General features: G+C 41.0%; 1 protein-coding gene across 1 annotated transcript in view; it reads left to right on the plus strand.

Moving 5' to 3' along the window:
• Positions 1 to 18,686, plus strand: part of ndufs7 (NADH:ubiquinone oxidoreductase core subunit S7) — a 31,892-nt gene extending 13,206 nt beyond the window's left edge. The window contains exons 3-8 of the mRNA XM_028816629.2: positions 2,330 to 2,392; positions 5,617 to 5,734; positions 6,615 to 6,794; positions 15,032 to 15,078; positions 15,157 to 15,245; positions 18,501 to 18,686. Coding sequence (XP_028672462.2) covers positions 2,330 to 2,392; positions 5,617 to 5,734; positions 6,615 to 6,794; positions 15,032 to 15,078; positions 15,157 to 15,245; positions 18,501 to 18,598 — 595 coding nt within the window. The 3' untranslated portion in view covers positions 18,599 to 18,686. The remainder of the gene's footprint in view (positions 1 to 2,329; positions 2,393 to 5,616; positions 5,735 to 6,614; positions 6,795 to 15,031; positions 15,079 to 15,156; positions 15,246 to 18,500) is intronic.
• Positions 18,687 to 21,629: the final 2,943 nt, after the last annotated feature.

Here is a 21,629-nt window from a genome sequence, read left to right on the forward strand (position 1 = left end):
ATGCCAGAAGAATGATACCTTCCAGACCTCATAATGCCTAATGTAAAGTTTGGTGGAGGAGTGATAACTGCAGGGTTTGGACTAGGCCTCTTTGGTTCTAGTGAAGCGTATTAATGAAAGCTACAGCATATACAGACGTTGTGGACAACTGTGAACTTATGACTTTGCAGCAACCATTTAAGGAAGGCCCTTTTGTGTCCCAGCATTGCTGTGCCCTTTTGCACAAAACCAGGTCCATAAAGACATTGAACTTCTGCACCTGCACTTAGATTTAAGTGATAGATCAATAGTCCACAGTTTATCGTGGACTGAGCTATCTAGTTAAATAAGTGTAAGTTTGGCCAGCTAAGGGGTATTGATATGAATCTTAGGGTCTCCAGGTGCTTGCTGGTTTGGGGTCAACTACAGGAATGATTCCTCCTGGTTGCCCTTTTATGAAGCACAGTCACAGGGTTACATTTTGAACAACATAGCAGATCTTTATATATTTTCTTGTGATAGTTATCCCCAGATATTTAAATCGTTTTGATTTCATGAGCAAATAGTTATCCAATCTAGTATGATGTGATAGAAAATGTACTGGGAAGAACACACTTTTATTCACATTAATTCTGAATCCAGAAATCTTGTGAAACTCTCCTAACACATCTTCAACTAACGATCAAGATAACTGTAGATGTGATATTAGTGCTGGGAGGTATACCGGTTTATACCGAAAACCGTTTTTTATTTTTGTTATGATACGGATTTTTCTTATACCGCAATACCGGTTTAAATAGCCTAAACCACGTTCGGAACATAGGGCAGCGAAAAAATGTTTAAGGGGGGACCCTTTTCACCGCTACACTGCTAAACACGCATGCAGCGGAGTACATGTGTTGATGGAGGTATTGAGCGGTGAAAATGGACAGAGAACATTCTGAAACTGAAGCTGTAACAGACAATAAAGTTGAACATGATGACACAAGAACTTTTGCCGAATGAACTAAGATTGGCACCATCCACGTCCTCCAGTAAAACTGAAAAAGCTAGAGGACACTCAAGTCAGACGTCACTTGTAGATGCATTTGCTAGAGGTACTGCCTATGACAAAAAAAGCAAGCGGTGGATCGAGATAACCAACGCCATTACAATCCATATAGCTAACGTGTCAGTGGACAGAGATTGATAACATTAACAGAAAGTGGAGTTGGTTTACAAAAAATATTTACTCTTTATTCCTTTTCTAAGACATGTTCAGTGCAATACAACTTTTGACAAGCACCACTGAATATTTTACTAAGTCTAAATGCCTGTTTGGATGGTTAAAAATATGTTGTCAAAATTATAGTTGAAGTTGTTTGCAAAATTTGTTCAGTAAAAAGGTTCTATGTTTTGACTGCAACTGTCATGCAATGTGATTCCTTCTCTTCATTAGTGCCAACCCCTTGAAAACTATCACTTTATGGGGCCATGCAAACCTGTATTAATACTTTTGTGCACATTAAAGTTTTTTTTTTTGTACAATGTACAATTCTCATGACAGTGGATTAGATTATTCTTAGCCAGTCTACTGCAGTAATTATAGTGGAAAATGTGGTTAACATCCATTCATGCATGGAAAAAAAAATACCGTGAAACTGGTATAATTTTGAAAAATATTGTGATATAGAATTCTGGTCATACCGCCCAGCTCTATGTGATATATAAATCACCATATCATCTGCATGTAGTGATATTTTCTGTTTAAGTCCGTCTCTGATAGTCCCCTTTATGTGTGGTTTAGTCCAGAAGTGAATAGCCAGTGGCTCAATGGCTAATGCAAAAAGCATTGGTGATAATGGGCACCCTTGTCAAACCTCTTTCTAATTTGAAGTAATTGGTGTCAGTGTTATTAATGAGGTGGTCTGATGCTTCTGGACTGGTATAAAGTACTTTAATCCATGCAGATATATTGCGGCCAAGCCACAATCTGTGCAGTATAATATTTATATAATCCCATTCAAGTCTATTAAAGGCTTTTTGTGCAGCCAAAGATAGTAAATCTTCTAATGGGTTCAAATTTGAAGGCGAGTATATCACTTTTAAACAGGCACCAAAGGCTTGAGGCTGAGTGTCTGCCTGTAATAAATTCTGTTTGGTGTTGTGATATCACTAAGGGAAGCGCTTTCTCAATTCTTCTACCTAAGACTTTCACTTGCATCTTCACGGCATTATTCAGGAGTGAAATTTGACTATATGATGCACATTGTAGTTAAGTCTTTATTTTTCTTTGCAAAAATCGTTAGTAATGCCTTGCATAACAGCAAATCTTTTGTAACCTTGACTCTTTCTTTCCCTTTCTTTGCAGACCTGGCTGTGTTTTCGCTGTGCATAATAAAGGCCTTCACCAGAGTTCAGAAGCTGAAAGCAGGTCAGAATGTGGTCAAGATGTTGCACAACTAAATGCGTCGTCATTTTCATTAATTGCTGGGCAAACCTTGTGCTTGGTTTAATTTCAGCATTTTAGCCCCTCACCACCTGACATGCATTTAACTGTTCGGAGAGTGTTAAGTATTCCTTCTGATTTTCTGTAGGCCAAAACTCTAAATCAGGGGTGTCGAACTCTGGGCCTGGAGGGCCACAGTGGCTGCAGGTTTTCATTCTAACCCTTTTCCTAATCAGTGACCAGTTTTCACTGCTAATTAACTTTTTTTCCTTTCATTTTAATAGCCGTTTTTAAGGATTCACTCCTCTGAATTGATTCTTATTTTTTATTAAATGTCAGTCAAACAGAAATGAGACGTGAAACAAGCCAAAAGATGATCAGCTAAACCGGGGCTTCAAACTCCAACCAATTTCACTCCAATCACTTTATTCTTGCTGTTAATTAAACCCGTTACTTAATTCCCTCGCTTGTTGCTGCTCTTATTCTGCCACAGCAGACATTTCCCAAACTGTTGATTTTCTATTTTTTCTAAGAACATTGTCAAATTGTTTTGGTGAGCTGAGAGATCAATCTTACTGAGACCACCATGACCTTTCTTTATTTTCAGATATAGTGTGGTGGGCACAGGTGAGCTGGTCCTGCGGTGGCTTGTTATGTGTCTCATTATTTGTCTGCTAATTAAGGAAAAAGAAACAACAAAGGCTGTGGTGGGCTGACGCCCTTCCCGGGGTTTGTTCCAGCCTTGCGCCCAGTGTTGGCTGGGATTGGCTCCAGCAGACCCCTGTGACTCAGTGTTAGGATATAGCGGGTTGGAAAATGACTGACTGACTGAAGCAGCAAAGGGGCCTAAGTCAAGTTAATTAAAATGAAGGCAAAAGTTAATTGGCAGCAAAAACTGGTTACTAACTAAGAAGGTGGTTAAAATGAAAACCTGCAACCACTGCAGCCCCCTAGGACCCGTGCTCAAAATGAAAGGCTTTTTGTAGAACAGCAAATGCACTGAAATAACATTTTAATTCATCATCCTGTGTAGCAGTCATTCTTAAGTGAGGGGCCTGCCGTCCGACACCAGTGTGCTGCGCTGTTCAATTTCATAATCTCCTAGCTAAGGAGTGAAGTTGTCATTGCTACCACAGCTCTACTGGTGCACATTAGTAGGGAGTCTCTCAAGGCTTCATGCTGGTGATGTGTGTGCACTTGAGGAAAAGTTGAAATAAAGCAACTTGCTCCTCTACATCAATTTGCAGCTATTGACAGTACAAGTGTATAGGAAGGCCACGGCCTGTTCTTTTTCATGCTATGCCTCCAGAACGTTTCGACTGTCTCTTTCTTTTGTTTTCCTCTTGTCTGTGTCCCTAATACGCTTCCATGTGACATTTAGACACTCGCCTTTTCATGTCGACTTTGTCATCTGACCACTTCTTTTTTTTGAAATTCTTCTTTTTTTTTTATATGTGCTTTTACTGTTGTCTTTTAACAAAACACTGAATGGAAGTGGCTATTTATATTGATTTGCATATTCAAATATGCAAAATTCTGGGAGGAGTTGGGGTGGGGCTGTATGCACGTTCGTGTGCGTTAAAATTCACGCTGACTGGGATTTATAAAGGGGGAGTGCTTGGAAATTTACTTACACACATACACACATTCCTGTTTTTGTCCGTACACCACGTTTTAGTGTGAATTCTACACACAACGTTATACATGAGGCCAAAGAAGTTTGACATTTGAGTCCATTTGTTAAATATTACTTTTTAGTAAGTTTTCTTTTTCTGTTTTACCAGCTAATGATGCAAATATGAATCTTACAGTAGCAAATGTTACAAACCTAACAGATGGCTTCTCCAACACACCAGCTCTTTAAAACACATTATTACTAAAACAACTTTAAAGAGTTTGCTTACATGACAATATAATGAATTCTCACGGAATTCACTAATTCAACAATAACTGTAAATATTTGAATTATTATTTTTAGTATTGATTTTAAGCCTTGGATTTTTGTCCAGACATGCAGTGTGAATTGTAGGACCTTCTATACCCAGGTCCACGTGTGCCTTTCTAAACAGTGTCCAATCAATTCAGTTGGCCACAGGTTGCCACCAATCAAATTCCAGAAACATCTCGAGGAGAATTAAAGGAAACCGGACACATCTGAGCCCAATTTTGAGTTGCTGAGGGTCTAAATACCTCTAGGAATGAGAGATTTTGATTTTTGTTAAAATTACAAACCTTTCTGAAAATCTGCTTTTACTTTGTCATTGTGGGTTATTGAGTGTGGCTTGAAAGGGGCAAAAATAACAAGTTGATCCATTTAAAATTAACAGTAAAATATGCAGAAAGTGGAGGGGTCCGAATCCTTTATGAATCCACTGTACGCCGTTTTGTAGATCAGCTGGAAAAAGTGTAGAGTTTAGAATTTGAGGTGATAAAATGTGAAAACAGTTTTGGATGCCGGAGTCCTTTTTCAAGGCACTGTAAATGTTACCAGGAATGGTTTCCAACACTCATTTTTACTTTCTTGTATATTAAGTATAGGGAAAGCATTGTAATCGTCCAAAAAGTCGATGTTGAGATTTTGCTGAATCTCAACGTGTGTGTGTGTGTGTGTGTGTGTTAAACACGATAACTTGACTACACTTTCACTTAGGTCAACCAAATTTTACATACAAGTATTAAGTACAAAACATAGATTTCTATCAACTTTTGAGCTATTTCTGCTAACTGGAAGTCCAGCTGCAGAGTCTGATTTATTCAGCTTTACTTTTAGAATAATTGTTCAATATATTATTAATTTGATTTGTTGTTGATGGTTCTTTTAATGTACACAATATAAAAATATATCATTGTCTTGCGGTTTACTCTTCAAATATCCATCCTCATATCTGAGAATACGATTAAGTCTCAGGGAGACCATTCCCAGTTTTTATTCTTAAAAGCTTTTTAATGGAATGTCAAATTCTATTTTGTAGTTCCTAGGCATTCATTTTAGAGGTTCAAGTGTGTGTGTGTTTATCATCAAGTGATAGATAGTCGCCTTCTCAGTCCAACTGGAGGTGCTCTGCAGTGAATTCTGCAGACGCAGCAGCGTCTCCTGTAGATGGAATGTGACGTATTTGCTGTTTGGTGTCTTTGTTTTGATGTTTGTTTGTTTCTTAACTTGACATTTTCACAAACCTGACAACTGAAATGTCTCCTTCTCTCCTTAGTGTTATTCCTGCTAGACACAAAAGTACAGCATTAGCTCCTAAGAAGTCCTCCGCACCCAGCAGTAAAGGAGAGTATGTTATCGCCAAATTGGATGACCTGGTCAATTGGGCTCGACGAGTAAGTTGGACTCCCTTTTAAGTTTACAGTTTATAGTGCCACATAAAGCCCAACATGAGTCCGTTTCAATTCAAGTCTTCTAGCTCTTTTCACTGAATAGACAGATAGTAGTTTATTTCACTACTCTATGACAACTTTATATAATAAAATACAATTACAAACCTTACAAATTACATAATCCACAAACTTGACATACAGATTTTTGGTAAACATACAGTAAAATAAACCAATTTCAACAGATTGACATGCAAGGATCTTAACAATATAAAGAGCGACACAAATTAAGAGACAAATCACACAGAATTACTCAGGTATAAAATGGAGATATTACAATGGAGAAGAGGAAAGCAAAATCTCCAGTCAGCAATATTCTTGAGAGGGAGAAAAAGCAAAAATAATCAAACTGTCATAAGGAGGGTTACTCAGGTCTCTCTTTTTTTGTTTATTTGTTTGTTTTCACTTTTTAGATTCTCTTATTTTAAGAATCTACTTAGGCTATGTGCTCAGTTCAGGTGCCTTTTTAAGGGGGAAAATGGGACCTTTTGTGGGAGCAGGAGAAAGTGGGTGTGGAACAGGCAGGAACGGAGAGCAATGTATTTGGGAGTTTCTGGGAGTGGGATAATAAAATTAGTACAGCACACACGTCTCTACATTGCTGTCCACTTTTGCAGACTCATTTTGTTTTTTGTTTTTTTGACTGGTTTTCCTCCTTTGTAATAGCTGATTGCTATCTATGCTTTATTTTGTTGTTGTTTCAATAAATATAAAAAGGGGAAGGAATAAGGGCAGGTGAGTCTTACCTCTGAGCCATGTTCTGTGACTGTTATATTTTTTAATGTGTTAGCCTCAGTGTGTTCCTCCTCCCTCTTTTTCTACTCAGAGCTCCCTGTGGCCCATGACCTTTGGTCTTGCCTGTTGTGCAGTTGAGATGATGCACATGGCAGCACCACGCTACGACATGGACCGTTTCGGAGTGGTCTTCCGAGCCAGCCCTCGGCAGGCAGATGTCATGATTGTTGCAGGAACTCTCACCAACAAAATGGCCCCTGCCCTCAGAAAGGTAATGTTAAGAAAAAAAAAGCCTCAAAAACATTTGCATTATTATTTCTGTCACTTATGTGTTTGGACTGTTATGTGTTACACTATCAAAACATAACTGCCACTGGCACCCTGATGAGTAGTAAAAGCTACTAATGCAGTCCTCAGTCATCCATCCATCCATTATCCAACCCGCTATATCCTAACTCAGGGTCACGGGAGACTGCTGGAGCCAATCCCAGCCAACACAGGGCGCAAGGCAAGTCCTCAGTCATTCTCTTTCTAACATATTCTGTACACACTGTTCTGTTTCAGTGTTAAGTAATATGCTGTCTGTCTGTCTATCTAGCTATCCATCTAATTGTATAGTGCCTTTCATATCTGTCTGTTTACTACATAGTGCCTTTCACATCTATCTATCTATCTATCTATCTGTCTATCTATCTATCTATCTATCTATCTATCTATCTATCTATCTATCTATCTATCTATCATATAGTGCCTTTCACATCTATCTATCTATCATATAGTGCCTTTCACATCTATCTATCATCATATAGTGCCTTTCACATCTATCTATCTATCATATAGTGCCTTTCACATCTATCTATCTATCTATCTCTATCTATCTATCTAATTATATAGTGCCTTTCATATCTATCTATCTAATTATATAGTGCCTTTCACATCTATCTATCTATCTAATTATATAGTGCCATTCACATCTATCTATCTATCTATCTATCTAATTATATAGTGCCTTTCACATCTATCTATCTATCTATATAGTGCCTTTCACATCTCTGTATGTGTATATCTATTATAGTTTAAATACTTGGGATCAGCAGTACAGAGTGACGGGGATTGAAAGAGAGAGTGTACGCAGGGTAGAGAAGAGTGTCAGGAGTAACACATGACAGACGGATATCAGCAAGAGTGAAAGGGAAGGTCTACAGGACGATAGTGAGACCAGCTATGTTTTATGGGTTGGAGACGGTGGCACTGACCAGAAAGCAGGAGACAGAGCTGGAGGTGGCAGAGTTAAAGATGTTAAGATTTGTATTGGGTGTGACGAGGATGAACAGGATTAGAAATGAGGACATTAGTGGGTCAGCTCAAGTTGGATGGTTGGGAGACAAAGTCAGAGAGGCGAGATTGCGCTGGTTTGGACATATGTAGAGGAGAGATGCTGGGTTTAACAAGAGAAGGGTGCTAAGGATAGAGCTGCCAGGTAAGAGGAGAAGAGGAAGGCCTAAGAGAAGGTTTATGAATGTGGTGAGAGAGGACATGCAGGTGACGGGTGTGACAGAGCAAGATGACAAGAACAGGAAGGTATGGAAAAAGATGATCCGCTGTGGCAACCCAGCCAAAAGAAGAAGAAGAATGTCGACTTTCCAACACAGCTTCACATTTCCAAAGTGTCACGAGTTTGCCGCTTTTTCTGACGGCCAGTAACATACTTTCCAGGTGCAGAGAGTTCAGCCTCAGCCCTTTGTTGCCTTTTTCCATTCTGTCGTGGTATGTAAAACGATACACACCCTTTGACCTTGTGGCCACATTATATGTACAGTGCTGTACTTCTAGGCGAATGCTCATTGGTTCCCAACCCTCAGACAGACAGAGCCAGTCACTGGTGGGACCGAGTCACTGGGTAAATCAGACTTCTTTTCTGTGAATTCAGCTGTTCCATGTCTTTTAGTGCCAACATGTCCCTGGTGCTTCCCAGAATGCTGTGCAACTGTCTTCAGTAGGCCTATCTGTGTGTTCACTCCAGGGTGGAAGCAAAACACAAATGAGCTCACACAGCCTCCTCACAGGAGTTGGGCCTGTTTTAAACTGTGACTATAATAAAAGTCCTGTCCACCACCCCCATGATAAGCACCTTTGACCTTTTGACTTCTATTCCCTGATGCCATGTGTTTCTGCAAGAATGTGGTTTTTTTATTCTAATCTGTGGGCAGCTGTCCCTCTTGATGACTGAATGACATCCTTTTGATTCTTTTTGTCGGCACAGGAGCCTGCTGTGTGAAAACCGATGACTTGCCTGGGCACACTGAACTATCTATTGCTTTTTGAACTCTACATTGACAGAATTGGGGTCCAACATTAACTGAAAAGTGTTTGTCCAAACACAAGAATAATCAGGAGGGTTTCTGCAAACACACAAAACTTCCCTTAATCTTTGGATGGCTGACCAGTGATTGACCTTTCTAGGTTAGTGCTTACAGAGTATGGATGAAGGTCAGAAAACAGAGACTCCACTCAACTCAGTGCACTTTATATAAAGTTCTGTGAGCCAAAAAGTAAAACGTGTCCACTTAGATCCTATGTTGCCCGGTTGGCCCAAACTGGCAAAGCGTGTTTTGTTACTTTTCTGTTGGCTTAACTTTTATCTCCTTAAATCAGTAGCACATCGCACAACTTCTAGTCGAACTTAACAACCACAGTTACAAAATCTCCGGTTTATGGAAATTTCACCTCTCAGCACATTTCGCCTCCATGCTATTTCTCCCCCACCCCAGTAACTTCTAATACCCACACCCAGACATTTTGAGTGCTGGAAGTTTCTAGAAAAAATAAATGGAATAACTGTTCTCAGCGTTCAAAACTGACTTTCCTATTTTAAACATTTTTGTAGCAAAATGCATCACTTTAATGAAACGCTCTGTAAACATATATAAATTTTTATTTCGATTAAACGAATCCAAACGATTTTACAAAAATTAATATCACATGCCGTTGCGAAAAAACATGTGTGAAATACAATTATGTACTAAATTAATATCTTTGTAATTTTAATGTTCACAAAAAATTATTTTTGTTTATAAAATTACTGATTAGAACTCAAAGTTATATGCGATGCCTCTAAAGTAATCAATTACATTACGATTTTCAAAATTTTGGGCTATTCCTTTGATTCTAGCAGAAATAGCAGCATACTTCTTGTTTCTCTGATTGCCTGGATTACCGATGTGGTGACGCAACAGTTTCGATATTGCACTGTCTGCGAGGTGTTGATGGTTCTTCCACGCATCAGCGATAATCAGGCGTCGAAAACCGTAAACGCATGTCTTGAAACGGCCATAGTGCTGGCAAAAAAACACGAGAAATCCAGTACAATCGTACAATAATATATCACATAACACAGATTACATTTTAAGTACAATACTCACCTTTTATGGAGGCAATCACGCATACTATTTTCAGTGGAACAAGTTGATCTGTGAGTCGTATAAGAACACTATCTGAGTGAACTTTTTTTATTTTCAATGTTGGGTAAGGTTCATTAAATTTTTAATTGCAATTCTAGATATGTACATAAATACCGGGGGGGATTAAAATTACTGGGGGTGAAATGTATGACGCAACTTATCTGGACGCCAGAATCTCCTCACCCTAAGGATGCCTTACATTGTGGAATCCCAAGGGACGATGCATTAAATGACTACGTCATGACTTCTTAGCACAGTTTTAGACTTACAAAGTACAGGAAGTGTGCCTCATTTTGGCAGCACCAGTGGCGGTACACATGTGTTCCAAGAATAGTGAATTCAACCATAACGGTGGCAGGAGTCATTTATGAAGAATACATGTCTGGGGACAGCTCTCTAAAAATGTTTTGTCAAGAATAGCAGAAAAGCCTCCACATACAGGGTGTCTTCCTAATCACCCACACCCCCTCAATTTCCTTTCAGATCTTGCACTTTAAATGTTCAAAGTCCCAGGGTCCCATTTCTGCTAATGTATTGCACAAATTCATAAACTAACAATGCAAAGATAAGGAGAAAGAAAATGAACAAGAGACATGACATCCATCCATCCATTTTCCAACCTGCTGAATCCGAACACAGGGTCACGGGGGTCTGCTGGAGCCAATCCCAGCCAACACAGGGCACAAGGCAGGAACCAATCCTGGGCAGGGTGCCAACCCACTGCAGAGAGACATGACAAAAAGTTAAAATTAATGTTATCAATTAAAGAACACAAGTTAACGAAAGTTTAATGAGTAATTTATAAATTGTAACATGCCTGGGGAAGGAAGAGACAGGTACCACCTCTGAGAGACATGTTGATTTTTTTTAATGTCCAAACACAGAACTGGCAGGTCATTAACTCTTTGAGGGCTGAATATTTTTTCCAAAAATATTCATCATCTTTGGCATGGTCACAGGTGGACGGCCAGCAGGAATGTGCTTTCGCGTGGCTGGTGGGCAGCGGTAGCCGGCGCACTGTGCCACAATATGGTTTCCACCTATTGTCATCGTAAAACATCGTAAGTGAACATTTCCATAGGCACATTAGCTGCACAAACATGTTCTGCACCACCATCAGCTGATGCCGGTACCTCACTTTCATTTTCGATCTCATTCTCCAGATTACTTACAGCAAAACTGAAGTCTGATAAGTCAGAGTCCGATTCAGCGATAAAAAGCAAAACGTCGTCCACTGAGTTTTTAAATTGAGAATTCGCTTTGGTCTCTCACCAGACGTCGATGCCATTTTAAATGCGGCTTGCTCTTTACTACTCGTGCACACGCAGGGAATCGAGGTCACATCAACAAAGTTAACTTTCCTTCTGGCAGAGAGAGTAAAACTAAGATGTAATGGCAAGTTTTGTCACCGTTTACGGCTAATTGCTGTCCTGTACCACTGAATTTTGACAAAAGTCGACATTCGAACTAAAAGAGTTAAACCCTAGCATGTTTAGGCAGACATCCCCACTGTTAGGGGGCCACTTGGAACGTCACCCAAAACAACTGCTAAACACCTCACCTCGTCTTGTCCCCTCCGTATACACACTTGGGATACACACATCGGGCCACTCTTTAGTCGCGCACATGATGATTTGTTGCCACCTCTCTGTGATGTCTTTTTCGTATTGATCACTTTTGCCACTAGTCCAGTAATGCCTTTAAATACAAGAGTATAATCCAGTTTACCACTTTCTTTGCAGTAGCTTATGAGTATTTATAGCATATACATATTGATACTGCTACATCCTGCCCCCTAATCCACTCCACTCCATGCACCACTTTTGACTACTCCGCCCAGCTCCTGTCACCCACATGGAGGTCCTCCGTACACGGGCCACACTTTGTGTCGCCTTCTGCCACAGGACATCAAGACCCTCCTGGTGATCTTGTTTAAATAGCCCACGCTGTTGAATGTAAAAACCCTGGATGGTACTGTCTAGAAATCTAAGGAACAGACGAGATGTTTCTACAGAGTTGGTTGTTACTGTTCAATGGGTGTCTCTAAATCATCTAAAAAGTACTGTCCTCCTACAGAAACACTGGGGGACACAGTTGGAAACTTGTTATGGGTACATTTCACACAAACTTTATGAACTTTATCATTTCGCAGAGAACCACAAACACGTGAGATAGATAGATAGATAGATAGATGAAAGGCACTATATGATAGATAGATAGATAGATAGATAGATAGATAGATAGATAGATAGATAGATAGATAGATAGATAGATAGATAGATAGATAGATAGATAACTTTATTAATACCCAAGGGGAAATTCACAATTTAATAATTATAATAAGTAATCAAGTAGTGCGGTAGACAGGAGGACTTTAAATCTCCTTTAGATCTCAACTTCATTTAGAATTAAGTGGATAGGACTGGCGAGCTTTGTTGAGCTGAATGGCCTGCCCTCGTCCAGCTTGTTCTAATGTTCTAAAAGGTACTTGGCCCCTTCTGCTTGTCTACTGAGCTGCTATAATATCTTTTTGTCATTTTGACTGTTGTATGACAGTATGGCATAACAACATCAACTCGTGTTTAGAGGAGCATTGTGCTCTGTATACAGTATATACTATACAGGGGGTCCTCGGGTTATGACACAGTTCCGTTCCTACAACAGTGATGTAACCCGAATTTTGGTGTAAGTCGAAACACACCCTGGCCTAAGTCACTTACCTACCCTAACACATTTGCAAAATCATAATCTAGAACATAAAAACACAACTAAGCCACAGAAAAAGGAAAAGGACATAAATATACTGTACTTTAGTAACAGAAAAAATGAGTGTAAAAAAAAATCCATCCATCCATTATCCAACCCGCTATATCCTAACTGCAGGTTCACGGGGGTCTGCTGGAGCCAATCCCAGCCAACACAGGGCGCAAGGCAGGACACAAACCCCGGGCATGGTAAAAAAAAAAAGAAATCCTTACATTTAATTCCTTCTGAAGTCTCAATTTTTTTTAAGATTTTATGGGAGTGAGCGTTGTAAACTCGAAACGTCATATGTCAAGACGTTGTAACCCGAGGACCCCCTGTATACTGAAATGCTGCACCTTTATTGTAGTATGGCATGTTTGGCATTTACAGTCAGACAGTAACATTAACTTCCTTTAGTTATTCATTTAGAAGTGCTGCGTAACCTCGCCTGTGGTGGTCCCGGAGTCGTGTCATTGTTGTTTAGGCACATTTACTGTATTTGCATGTTTTGAGTACCAAAATCTGCACCTCCTGTGGCTTTTTGTTATCAGCCTGCTTAACGACAGCTCTTTTCACCTCCTTTTAATGGGGTTTGACCGCACATCGTTCAGTTCATAACAGCGCCATTACCGTTTTCTGCTTAAATCACCGCCCCTGCTTTGAGCTTCACCTTCATTAGAATTAGGATTGATTTAAGAAGGTCATAATCAGAGAGTAGTCTGTTTGTTTCCACCGACTTTTAAACCAAATTCACTCTTGATTGTTGCCAGACATATTCGTTATACATTTGGCTCTGCAAGAGTCGGTGAATTTGACTGTAGTCATTGCCCCTTTTCTTCCCTTTTTTCATTCTATCGCCTTGATATCCTGTCCATGAAAACTGCAAACAAGAGTAGTGACAAGACACAGCCTTGATGGAGTCCGACACCCACAGTGAATGACTTAACAGCAAGTCTACTGACACAGTTCTCATTGTATTCATATACGGAATTAATAGCACGCAAGAACGTCCATTTTACTCCATATTCCTGTCGCTCCCCCCACAACACATGTCACTGCATGGTCACATGCTTTTTTCAAATGTACAAACCACATGTAAATTGGGTTATACAGTACAATAAAATATTCATTTTTGTATAGCCAAAATCACACAAAGAGTACCACAGTGGGCTTTAACAGGCCCTGCCTTTTGACAGCCCCCCAGCCTTGACACTCTAAGAAGGCAAGAAAACCCCTGTAGGGGAAAAAAAGGTAAAGTCATCCTTGATGGAGGATCGCAGGAATCATCAGGCAGAGGGGTCCTGTCATTGGATTGGCTGGCCCAGCTGTGAAATGGCCAGTAGGGGGAGGCAGATTGATGGCCAAGGTCTCCAGGACTCTGAACAAATCCAAATTGTATTATGTGATATCATCTACTGTTGAATGTTGCTCTGTACTTGTAATATTTCTGATGCACTAATGTATTGGATTGAGGATTACTTGTGTTCTGTTCTGTATATCGTATTGTATTTCCCACTGCTTCTTGGGATTGATAAAGCCTTTCAGATTTCTTTGTCTCCATCTCCTGCCTTCTGTCCGTCCACAACTCTATCCTTGAGATGTTTGCTGTCAGTTGCACTACCAAGCAATGCTCCAGGAACAGCTTCACTAATCACACTCATTACAACTGATCACAGGTGGAAGGAAGCCAGTAACCGCAATGGAAATGGTGGGCACTGACACCTGATTGAGTTGGGGGGGGGGGGGGGGGGTCCTTTATTAATCTCAGTAGGTCTTGTTTTGGATTTTTTTATAATTCTTCTGAACGTTCACTTGATGTTATTGATTGCATTGAGTAAGTAAAGCTGGAAAAACTATTGGTTTGTGTTTTCATGTATGGCTGTAAAGCAAAACAAATGGGAATATTTCGAAGGGGGGGGGGGGGGAATCTTTTCTATACCCACTGTACCAGGAAAAACTTTGAACTGCCTTTCCCAAGGTTTCTTACATTTTTTCCTTGCTACATTTTTTTTTGGGGGGAGTTTTTCCCCTTGTCTTCTTAGAGAGTTGAGGCTGAGGGGCTGTCAAAAGGCAGGGCCTGTTAAAGCCCATTGCGACACTTCTTGTGTAATTTTTGGGCTCTACAAAAATAAATTGTATTTTTCACAGCACTGTATATTGGAATAAAAAGAAATCGAATAGTGAAAGTAGTCTACAAGAAAAAAGAAATACAGAAGTAATTCAGTGTAGTGTGTTCAGCGCGGTTCTTTTGATTATTATCCTGCAGTGCTAACATGAGCCGTTTTGTTTGTCGCTCTTGCAGGTCTATGATCAGATGCCAGAACCTCGCTATGTCATCTCCATGGGCAGGTGAGTTGTGTTCCTTTTATTTGTTTGTCCTTTTCCTGATTTCTTCTGACCTCCTGTCTTATGTTTATCTTCTTTCAGCTGTGCCAATGGCGGTGGGTATTACCATTATTCCTACGCCGTGGTGAGAGGCTGTGACCGGATAGTGCCCGTGGATATCTACGTCCCTGGTAAGATGGCGACACTCTGTTTTTTTGCCCCCTTTCCCCATACCAAGGTATCTCATCATAGCACATTCTCTGTAGGTAATTGGGAACATGATTTTTTTTTTTTTTTTCCCCCCAGGAATTGTAAACATATTTTTAGTGGAAGAAAACAATTTGTGGAAGACATTTTTTGCGACGAGCACTGCAGCTCCTTTTGTTTGGCCTCATGTATTTATTTTTTTTAACAGGATGCCTGTATTCTAGGCATCCACAGAACCAACTCTATAAAGAGTTTGCTGTTCTCGTGTTCCCAATGTTATCAAGAAGTTTAAGGTCCATGCATCTCTAGCCAACGTCCCTGGACCCAGCCACACAAGAGTAAAACCGACCCAAGATTATGTAATACCTCTGTTGTAAGTTGCTTTGGATAAAAGTGTCTGCCAAGTAAATAGGTTGGGAGCGTGCGTTGAGGGCACATTGCCACACCCACCACACGATGAAGCACCTGAATTGGGACCCGAGTGCAGTGGGTGACACCTCAGCACCACACTGGAACAGTGTGAGGAATAAATGGTAGATAGATAGATAGATAGATAGATAGATAGATAGATAGATGTGAAAGGCACTATATAATAGATAGATAGATACTTTATTAATCCCAAGGGGAAATTCACATTGTCAAATTCTTTTTATTATTTACCTTCTTCCCCTTGGCAATATTTTTCGCAAATATAACATTAATTTTCACTGTTATGCTGATGACACCCAGCTCTACCTTGCTGGTAATCCCACCTCCTCTTTTCCACCACCCTCGCTTATTGACTGCATTGCTGAAATTAAATCCTGGTTTTCTTCGAATTTTCTTAAATTAAACAGGTTCTCCTCATTGGTTCAAAATCATCATTATCCAAAACCAATAATCTTTCTCTTATTATTGATAACTCTGTTGTTTCCCCATCACCTCAGGTCAAGAGTCTGGGTGTCATCCTCGACGGTACTCTATCTTTCCAATCTCACATTAATAACATCACCCGGTCTGCTTACTTCCACCTACGTAATATTAATCGCATTCGCCCCTCCCTCACTCCTCACACCACTGCCATTCTTGTTCATAGTCTTGTCACTTCTCGGCTGGACTACTGCAATTCACTCCTCTTTGGTCTCCCGAATAAATCTCTTCATAAGCTTCAGTTAGTCCAGAATTCTGCAGCACGTATCATCACTCAAATCCCATCTATTCACCATATTACTCCGGTCTTGCAGCAGCTTCATTGGCTCCCGATTAAGTTTCGTATTGATTTTAAGATTCTACTATTAACATTTAAGGCCATCCATAACCTCGCCCCTCCATATCTGTCTGACCTTCTTCATGTTGCCATTCCATCCCGTAACCTTAGATCCTCTTCTTCCACCCATCTGACTGTCCCTCCCGCCCGTCTAACCACCATGGGGAGCAGAGCTTTCAGCCGTTCTGCTCCCAAGCTCTGGAATTCATTGCCTGCGGATCTCCGAAATATCAAATCATATTCATCCTTCAAATGTAAACTTAAAACGCATCTGTTTAAAATGGCTTTTTCTTTTTCCTCCTGATTATAATGGTTTTGTTTGGTTTTAATTTCTAGATTTTCTGATGTTTTAAGTTTTTTATAATTGTGTCTTTTATTTAATTATTTATTTATTTATTTATTGTTGTTCGGTGTCCTTGAGTTCCCTGAAAGGCGCCTTGTATAAATAAAATGTATTATTATTATTATTAAATGTCATGTAAAGGTAAGACTGAATAGAAATGCTGTGGAAATGGGGAACAAAGAACCAAAGAAAAGCTGCCCTTCAGGCCCGAGGTGTGACAGTGTGAAGTCACACCATCTAGTGTTCCATAGGAGAACAGAAAGACTCCACTTCTAAGAGCTGTAAAGTTTGCCATGATGCATATTGACAAGCCGCAGTCCTCCAGCGAGAACAGATAAAACAAAATGAGTGTTTTTTGGTAAATCACACCAACTCTGTGTTCACAGTAAGTAAAGTGAAGCTTTTTGAGAAAAGAAAACCATCCCTCCCATGAAACATGGTGGAGGCTCAGTGATGTTTTGAGGTTGAATCTCTACAGGGCACAACAAAGTCACTCTTGTGGCCATTTTGACAGCCTAATCTCGGAAGGTTGGATAACAGCTAAAAACAGACCTTGGAAAGCACCCAGGAATGGAGAAGAAGAAAACACTGGGCCATTCGGGAGTGGCTGCTGTAAGTCCTGATCTGAGTCCCAATGAACATCCATGGAATGAGCTGAAGGTTGAAGTTGGGAGGAGATGTCCATCAAACCCAAAAAAGAGTGGGGCAAACCAGCATTCAAGAAGTGTGGGAATGTCACTCGGAGCTACAGAAAGCACTTGATGACAGTTCTTGTCTCCAAAGGCTAGGCTACGAAAGATTAGGTAAAGAAAAGAGTGTCCTGCCATTTTCACTTGTTTAATTATTTAAAATAATATGTTTAGTTGTAAATCAACAGCAAAGTTTCAGTTCCATTACCAAATACTTTTGAGCTTAGATTTAGTCTACCATCGACCACGTCCTGGCACTGAGGGTTCTCATGGAGTACAAATGCAAATATCGGCAGAGATTTTTTGTGGCCTTTGTCGATTTTCATAAAGCGATCAACTCAGTTGATTGAGCTGCCCTGTGGGACATCTTAAGGGTTTGCAGGATCCCCTAAAGGTTGCTGGATATCATGACCGGCCTGTACGCCGGTACAGTAAAACCTTGGATTGCGAGTAACTTGGTCTGCAAGTGTTTTGCAAGACGAGCTAAATTTTTTAATAAATTTTAATTTGACTAACGAGCGAGGTCTTGCAATACGAGTAGTACGTATATGCTTTGTCCACCAAGCATCACATGATCACAACTGAGCCGATGGTTTCTCTCTCTCGCATTGCGGGTTTGTCGGTAATCATCTCCCGTGCTCAGTCTCAGTTGCCGTGCCTCACTCATATAGTCAACATCTTTACGAGCATATAGTGTTTACCATAGCATCATGACCACGTGTGTGTGCTGTGACGTGTGAGTCCCTGTCCATTACAGTATCGTCTTCTGAAATTTCACTTTACTCTCTACCATCAAAACATAATGATCTGTTTGCAGGAGCTCCTTCACACACTTCTGTGGTCACCACTAGATGACTGTCGCAACAAGCGGTGGACTTGGAACAGATCCCTGGTGCAGCCTCACCTTCACCTCAAAACACTCCCTGGGTTTCTAACCGCTCTCATGCTTTGTTTTTCTCAGGCTGCCCCCCAACAGCAGAGGCTCTACTCTACGGTGTCCTACAGCTTCAGAGGAAAATCAAGAGGGAGAAGAAGCTGAGAATCTGGTACCGCAAGTGAAAGTACATGACTTATTTATCAGTAGCATTTTTCTTCTGTTGTATACAACTCTGCGTGTGCACACATTAATAAAATTCTTTACACTCTTTTTCCTTGCACCGTCATCTTGTGGATGTGAGTTTTGTGGGACAGCCCTTCAGTGGATCTTTACACCTGGTCAGGGAGGAGCTGAAAGGTTCAGTCACATATTGAGAGGAGTGGACAAGACCCTAAAATTAATCTTTGGCCCACCTCCCTCTCCTCAGCTCCTTCCAGCTTGGCCGATGTGAATCCATTTGAAGTGCAACTCTCAAGGTTACACTCCCAAAGTACCTGCTCTGTATCTTCTAGTGGCCAGTTAGTTTGTTACTCTTTCTCTAGTTGGGATGTTTCAAAGGATAAATGTCATATTTTTGAAGTTCCAAGTTATTTTTTCACAGTCAACAGTACAAATTAGAACGAACAAACGAGAGAACTTTATTTGACCCCATGGAGATATTTGGCTTTTTACAACATCTCACTAAATAAATATTCTATTATAATAATAATAATGACCAGCAACAGATACACACGAGAATGACTAAAAAGAATGAAAACTTCTAACTGGGCTAAAGATTAAGAAAAGCAAACTCTCTGTTATGCACTGTAAGGCCAACCCCAATTGCTGTTGGTATAATAGAGCCCCAGTCGTGTTTCTTGACACACTTCTTCTGAAAGTCCTCAGTGTTAGAGTTTCATAGAGTCTTTGAGTAGTGAGAAAAGCGCTATACAAATGGAAAGAATTATTATCATGTGCGGTTTTGTTCATAATGGCTCTATTTTTTATCTCAATTCTCTGATCCAAGACTACCTCCAGCGGGTCCAGGAGGCGTCCCATATCTGAGCCTCCCTTCTTGAGTACTTCTTAATTCGGTAGGCCTTTCTTGAAGTGATGTCACCAGCTCAGCATATCACAATGTAGACAATTGCGCCAGTCATCATAGAATTAGGTAAAGGATGGCACTACCCACATTAATATGCCACAGAGAATTGTGTCATTAAGTGAAGTATTGTTCATGCCCGTAATTGCTGTTTATATGCACAGGGCTCTGATTCAGACATAACAACAAAAGCCATAAAACTTGCTAAAAACCTCCAGTTGTGACTATGCGGGTTCACTCCATGCTCCCATTGTCCTTCTGGGAGCCCTGAACCCATCACCATCGGTAATGTCACCGAGATGAGCTTGGCAGTGAGGCATAACAATGAAACAAGGATAGATAGATACTTTATTAATACCAAGGGGAAATTCCCATACTCCAGTAGCAGCATATTGATAATAACAATATTAAATTAAAGAGTGATAACAATGCAGGTATACAGACAGACAATAACTTTGTATAATGTTAACATTTAACCCCAGGGTGGAATTGAAGAGTCGCATATTGTGGGTGAGGAACGATCTCCTCAGTCTGTCAGTGGAGCAGGACGGTGACAGCAGTCTGTCACTGAAGCTGCTCCTCTGTCTGGAGATGATCCTGTTCAGTGGATGCAGTGGATTCTCCATGATTGACAGGAGTCTGCTCAGCGCCCGTCGCTCTGCCACAGATGTCAAACTGTCCAGCTCCGTGCCTACAATAGAGCCTGCCTTCCTCACCAGTTTGTCCAGGTGTGAGGCGTCCTTCTTTATGCTGCCTCCCCAGCACACCACCGTGTAGAAGACAGCGCTTGTCACAACCGCCTGATAGAACATCTGCAGCATCTTATTGCAGATGTTGAAGGACGCCAGCCTTCTAAGGAAGTATAGTCGGCTCTGTCCTCTCTTGCACAGAGCATCAGTATTGGCAGTCCAGTCCAATTTATCATCCAGCTGCACTCCCAGGTATTTAGATATATATTTATATATAAGGGGATGGTATAAAAGTGCCAAGTGCTTTTATTTTAAAAACCAACAAAACAGTGTTCAAATAAATAGTGCAGTGCATCAAACTCTTTAAATAAATAATTAAAATTGAAATGGGGAGGTAAAAAAAAAAACAAATCCTTTAAAACGAGGTTAAAACAACGGCTAGAAGCAGCCTCTTAAAACCCAAAGCACAGTACCTTCTTTCTACCTGGCGGCTCCCCTGCTTCTCCCATCGGGCTTCGTCACAGGGGAGTCGCCCTACCTGCCGCTGACCTTCTCTTTCCATTCTGATCTGGAGGCTTCCCGATCCCTGGCTTCGGTTTAGCACTCTCCAGACCGAGACTTAGGTTCCACCAACGGCCAGGATGCTCACGCTGGGGAATCCATCTCCCAAGCCTCCCGACTCCTGCGGTGAGCCATCCTTCTTCTGGTCACTCCTGATCCTCACAGAATGCTCAGCGGGAGCGACCACAATCGACCGCCCTAGGTGTCGGCCAAACACCCCGCTAGGGCTCAGCTGTCCAGCAGCCAGCTCTCTTTCACACACACTGGCTTTCTCCTCGCTGCTTTCTGCCTTCTTGCCTGCAACCTCTGTCTTTCTTTTCTCTTTTCTTCATCTTCCCCTGCTAGCCGCCTCGCACTTCTATTTATTACGGGGACGTGGATCAGCCATGGCAATCAGCAGCTCCCGGGAACAATTATGGATGTGGACAACTCCTCACCTCTGCACTTAACTGAGAACCGCCCTCATCACAAATTCCCCAGGAACCGCTCAGCCACACACCATCACACCCCCTCGATAAGCCGCGAGTGCGGCGATTATTTCGTTTAAAAAGTGGCCTTTTGACATGAGCTGTGCACCCGCTACACCACACCATTTTGCAGGCAGGTGTTTCAGAGATTATGCCTACTGCATTTCAGACATAGTGGGGTGGGGGGGTCAGGAGGCAGACCGTTCTTAAAAGTCTTCAGCCTGTTCAGGTTATTCAGAGCTCTAGAAGTACAGTTAGGTCCATAAATATTTGGACAGAGACAACTTTTGTCAAATTTTGTTTCTGTGCATTACCACAATGAATTTTAAATGAAACAACTCCGATGCAGTTGAAGTGCAGACTTTCAGCTTTAATTCAGTGGGGTGAACAAAACGATTGCAGAAAAATGTGAGGC

The sequence above is a fragment of the Erpetoichthys calabaricus genome, chromosome 12, assembly GCF_900747795.2.
Source record: "Erpetoichthys calabaricus chromosome 12, fErpCal1.3, whole genome shotgun sequence".
NCBI lineage: Eukaryota > Metazoa > Chordata > Cladistia > Polypteriformes > Polypteridae > Erpetoichthys > Erpetoichthys calabaricus.